The 5,949-nt window shown below is 43.1% G+C and overlaps 1 protein-coding gene across 1 annotated transcript; it reads left to right on the top strand.

The window, feature by feature from the left end:
* Positions 1–1,236: 1,236 nt before the first annotated feature.
* On the top strand, positions 1,237–2,601 carry LOC116765812 (craniofacial development protein 2-like). The gene has a single exon (XM_032655405.2). It carries the CDS (start codon positions 1,237–1,239, stop codon positions 2,599–2,601), a length of 1,365 nt encoding a protein of 454 aa, XP_032511296.2.
* Positions 2,602–5,949: the final 3,348 nt, after the last annotated feature.

Raw genomic sequence — 5,949 nt, 5'->3', positions numbered from 1 at the left:
CGGAAAGTAACGATAAAAAATGGAGATTAGTAATCGATTATCATAAATTAAATAATTCCATAGTTGATGATAAGTTTCCTTTGCCGAATATTACAGAAATACTCGACACTCTTTCAGGTTGTATATATTATACACATTTAGACTTAAATCAAGGTTTCTATAATGTAGAATTAGATCCAAATAGCCGTAGGTATACAGCATTCTGTTCTGGTCAATACCAGATGACTAGAATGCCAATGGGTCTTAAAACCAGTCCCAGCTCTTTCTCTAGATTGATGAATATGGCTATGGCAGGCTTAACATTTGAAAAATGTTTTATTTACCTTGATGACATCATAATTTTTGGTAGAAATTTAGCAGATCACAATAAAAATTTAACGGAAGTATTTGAACGATTAAAACAAGTTAATTTAAAACCCCGATAAGTGTACATTTTTAAAAAAGGAATTACTGTATTTGGGTCATGTTGTATCTGGAGATGGTGTTTTACCGGATCCTGATAAAATCAAAGTCTTACAAAATTATCCTATTCCTACTAATACAGACGAGGTAAAACGCCTTGTAGCATTCGCGAACTTTTATCATAAACTTATTCGAAATTTTGCAGAGAAAGCTTTTTATTTAAATAAATTATGCCGTAAAAATGTACAATTTCATTGGAGTGACGAGTGTCAACATTCATTTAATTCATTAAAGCACGATATGATGTGGGGGGGGGGGGGGAAGGCAGGGTAAAGTCTTGGTGGGAATCACTGTTGGTGAGGACAGTATTACCTACAAAATGCCAAGAAAACTATCTGCAGTGTTAGTAGCGGAACACCTTTCTAACGCAGAGCCCTAGCAAGTCCGAGTTACCCACGTCCCCGTCGGCCCTCTGGGAACTGCTGTAACCGCGCAGACGCGTGACCGCTACCATAGGATGCAGCTGAGCTGAGGGTACAGGGCGAAAGGCGAATATTCTGCGCCTCAAAACAGAACCTACTCACCAGGGAGGAAACCCGTGACAAAATCGAGCACGCTCACTGGCTCTAAGGTGGCAGCCCCACCAGTGAGCTAGGGTATAGTGGGCTAATCACTCGCTTACCTAAATCCAAAAAGATTAGCGAAACCAACACAGTACAAAACCGGACCGATCAAACTACGAAGACATTTGGCATGAAAATACGGACACGAATTGCTTGCTGGAACGTACGAACGCTGAGCGAGGATAGCCGACTAGCTCAAGCAGGAGCAGAAATGCTAAGATACAAGCTGCAGATACTTGGTCTCAGCGAAGTGCGCAGAAACGGATTTGGAGAATTACGAATGTCTGGAGGCCTTACATTTCTTTACTCAGGGAAGGAAGACGAAGAAGGAGCACGTGAGAACGGAGTTGGATTCCTCCTTTCTGACACCGCGAAGAAGAGCCTCCTGGACTGGAAACCTATCTCAGAGCGAATCATCACAGCTCGGTTTAACAGTAGGGCCCGCAAGATAACCGTCATTCAGTGTTACGCGCCTACAAACTTGGCGTCAGAGGAGGACAAGGACGATTTCTATAGTGCACTCAATCTGACTATAAAGAACATTCGCAAACAAGACATAGTGATCGTCATGGGGGACCTGAATGCCAAGGTTGGCACGGAAAACGTCGGCTGTCAAAGACACATGGGCACACACGGGCTGGGAGGCCGCAACGATAATGGAGAGAGATTCCTGGAGTTCTGCCAGGACAACGATCTTACCATCGGGGGGACATTATTTATACATGGTGATCACCACAAGTACACTTGGAATTCACCCGATGGAGTCACCAAGAATCAAATCGACCACCTTGCTATCAGCGCCAAATGGCGCTCATCACTGCTTGATGTCCGCAACCGTCGTGGCGCGGATATCGATAGCGATCACCACCTTCTAGTTGCCAAGGTACGACTCAAAGTAGCTGTAGCTCGGCCCACAAACACCACTACCAAGGTTGGGAAACGATTTGAGATCAACAAACTACAGGACCCAGTCGTAGGTGAGGCCTTTAGGTTATCACTACGAAATCGCTTCTCCGCCCTTGAAGCGGACCATTCATCTGTCAACGCGGAGTGGAACTACATCAAAATGGCCTACACAGAGACCAGCTCCGTCGTTCTTGGTTACAAACGCCATGGACGCGAGGACTGGATGTCACAGAGAACTTGGAATCTCATTGAGGAGAGGCGCAAGTCTCACCTTCAAATTCTGGCAACTATCGATGAGGCAGTGCGCGAAGACCTGAGGGTGCAATATAGGCGCATACGCAAATCCATATACCGCAGTGCTCGCCACGATCGGCGAGTGTGGGCGGAAAATGTGGCGGATTGCGCCCAACGCGCTGCCAACTCCGGTAATCTCAGAGAGATGTACAAGGCGACGAGGATCTTGACCGGAAAACGGGCCTTGAAGAAGAAGCCCCTGAAGGACAAAAGGGGTGAACTGATTGCTACATCGGAGGGACAGCTCCAACGGTGGCGTGAACATTTTGAGGAAATTTTCCAAGTCTCAAATAGCCCCATAACACCAACCACAGCTGCCAACCTGCCCGCTGTAAGCCTCGATATCGACGAGTCTCCCCCACTGAAGAGGAAGTAGTGAAAGCCATCCAGTCGCTTAAGAACGGTAAAGCTCCTGGATACGACCTCATCACGGCGGAAATGCTAAAAGCAGATATACCTACCGCTGCGAACGCGCTAACACCTCTTCTGCGGAACATTTGGTCAGCCGAGGAGTTACCGGATGACTGGACTAAAGGGCTTCTCATCACCGTGCCTAAGAAGGGAGATCTCAGTGAATGCGCCAACTGGAGAGGCATTACCTTGCTTTCTACTCCGTCTAAAGTGCTGTGCAAGATTATCCTAGACAGACTATCGAGGGCCATTGAACCTCTCCTTCGCAGAGAACAGGCTGGATTCCGACCCAACAGATCGTGCACCGACCAGATTATTACCTTACGCATAATCCTCGAACAAGCATCAGAATGGCAGAGGGAAATGTATTTGACCTTTGTGGATTTCGAAAAAGCTTTCGACACGCTGAGATGGACAGGTATCTGGGAACGTTTACGTGAAGTTGGAGTCCCCGACAAAATAATCAACCTGATAAAAGCCCTCTACAGGAAATATTCCTGTAAAGTAATTCACAACGGTCTTTTGTCGGAGGACATACCAGTCAATGCAGGTGTTCGCCAGGGGTGTCTCCTTTCTCCTATTCTCTTCCTTGTCGTTCTGGATGGTATCATGCAGAAAGTGACGAAAAGCAAGCGCCGCGGCATAGAATGGGGACTGTCCAGCACTTTGGAAGATTTGGACTATGCCGATGACCTATGCCTGCTGAGCCATACACACGCCAACATGCAAACCAAACTGGACGACCTACGACGAGAAGCATTAGAGATGGGGCTAAAAATAAACACGCGAAAGACCCAGGAGATGAGGTGCGGAGCAACAACCTCTCTGCCGTTGCTCATTGGCACAGAGGCTATAGAAAAAATCCACAAATACACCTACCTAGGAAGCATAGTATCGGAGAGTGGAGGTGCCGAAGAGGACATCGCTTTGAGAATCGCCAAATCAAGAGCAGCCTTCGCGCAACTCCGTCCTGTATGGCAGTCGCGGAAACTAACCAGGAGAGTTAAACTCAAAATATTCCGGTCCAACGTCAAATCCGTGCTGTTATACGGATGTGAGACGTGGAAGGTTACTAAGGACATCTCGCATCGGCTTCAGGTCTTCGTCAATTGGTGTCTTCGCCGTATTCTCGGTATTTACTGGCCCGAGAAAATTTCCAACGTTAATCTCTGGGAACGCTGCGGTGAGACACCGATTGACCTGCAAATCAAACGTCGCAAGTGGAAGTGGATCGGCCACGCGCTCCAAAGGGATCCGGAACACATACCGAGACAAGCCTTAGACTGGACCCCTGAAGGAAAGCGGAAACGTGGTCGCCCTAAGCAGACCTGGTGGCGGACGATCATTGCAGAGGTCAAAAACATCGGCAAGACTTGGAGTGACATAAAAGGCGAAGCTCAAGATCGAACGAGATGGCGACGTACTGTGGATGCCCTCTGCCCCATCTAGGGGACATAGGACCAAGAAAGAAGAAGAAGAAGAAGACGATATGATGTCACCTCCGTTACTGCAATACCCAGATTTTTCTGAAAGTAACCAATTTGTAGTTCAAACGGATGCATCGGGTTACGCTATAGGAGCCGTACTGTCCAATAAAAATGGTAAACCTATAGCATATGCTAGCCGAACTTTAAATAGAGCGGAGAAAAACTACCCAACAATCGAAAAATAATTATTAGCGATTGTATGGGCTGTTAAACACTTCCGGCCTTATTTATACGGACGTTCTTTCAAAATTTATACGAACCACAAACCTCTCATTTATCTTTTTAACATGAAAGATCCTTCGAGTAGGTTATTGAAATTTAGACTTGCTCTCGAAGAATACGATTATATAGTAGAGTATGTAAGAGGAAGTGAAAATTCCGCCGCAGATGCTTTATCTAGAATACGTATTACATCGAAAGACTTAAAAGATATGAGTGAGTGTAGTTTGAATGTGTTGACTAGAGCTCAGAAGAAAAGGATGGAAGAGGAGCATAGTATGTCAGGGATGAACAATGATTCTTTGTGTGATAGTGTGAATACTGACGATTGGCTTGATCACCCAAGAGTCGTAGAGATACACAACAAACCGAAGATATCGATAGAATTAAGATTTATCAACAAAAGTAATTTACAAAAATTACGAAAGGACAATGAAATCGCATGCGAATCTAGAACTTTTATATACGTTTTAAAGAAAATGACAATTTATATAAATCCAGCTATTCGATCACAATTATCGCGAGGCGAATTTATGAGGGAGCTGTCTGATTTTGTAAAAAAATAAATATTAACGAAGTATACTTCATGAAATGTAAAGAAAATATATAAATATATATATGTAAAGAAAATATAATAAATTTATAGAGCAAGTAATAAATGAAATTAATAGTATTGAAAACTGGCCCGGTCCAAGAATTATTGTGTTAAATGAAATTGAAAAGAATTGACAACAAAGACGACCAAAGAGTAATATTAAATGATTTTCATCTCCTCCCCACTAGTGGCCACGCGGGTATTAAGAGGATGTTGAATAACATTAAAAAATATTACTTTTGCCCAGGTATCGAACGAGATATAACAGCATTTGTGAGACGCTGTGACAAATGCCAGAAACAAAAGTATTCTATACCCGTTAGGGAACCTATGACTGTAACTTCTACAGCTCAATCTCCCTTCGAAAAAAATTTCTTAGATATTGTAGGACCTTTAGATAGAGATAGTAATAATTATTCATATATATTAACACTCCAATGTGAGTTATCTAAATACGTAGAAGCATATCCGTTAGTTTCTAAGAGTTCCGTTGAAGTTGCACAGGCATTCGTAAATAACTTCATTCTTCGACATGGAATACCCAAGGAAATAACCACAGATCGAGGTACCGAGTTTATGTCCACAGTAATGAAAGAGGTATGTAGTTTATTAAAAATTAAAAAAATTAAATTCCACAGCATACCATCATGAGAGGCATCGGCGCTTTAGAAAATTCCCATAAGAGTTTAGGAGCATTTACGCATAAAATGACAACCACTCCGAGTCTTGGAGTTCCTGGCTACCCTTTTGGTGTTTCTCGTATAATACTTCGTTCACCGTGAAACAAAATATACCCCTTCGAGTTAGTTTATGGCAAAAAAGGTACTTACCTAGGTAACTTAACAAAAAACCGTAGAACCCCTCTATAATTACGAGATTATCCATTAGAATTAAAATATCGCCTACAAACCTCACAAAAAGAAGCAATAGAAAATCTTATAAATAGTAAAATTGTTTCGAAAATCAAAATATGATACTAAATGACACCCTATAACTTTTAAAATTAATGATT

Source organism: Danaus plexippus, unplaced genomic scaffold, assembly GCF_018135715.1.
Source record: "Danaus plexippus unplaced genomic scaffold, MEX_DaPlex mxdp_54, whole genome shotgun sequence".
Taxonomy (NCBI): Eukaryota; Metazoa; Arthropoda; class Insecta; order Lepidoptera; family Nymphalidae; genus Danaus; species Danaus plexippus.
This window is presented reverse-complemented; position numbering and strand designations above follow the sequence as displayed.

What these genes read in the sequence shown, in the direction of transcription:
- LOC116765812 (XM_032655405.2), top strand. Translation starts at nt 1,237, where the DNA reads ATGCTAAGATACAAGCTGCAGATACTTGGTCTCAGCGAAGTGCGCAGA.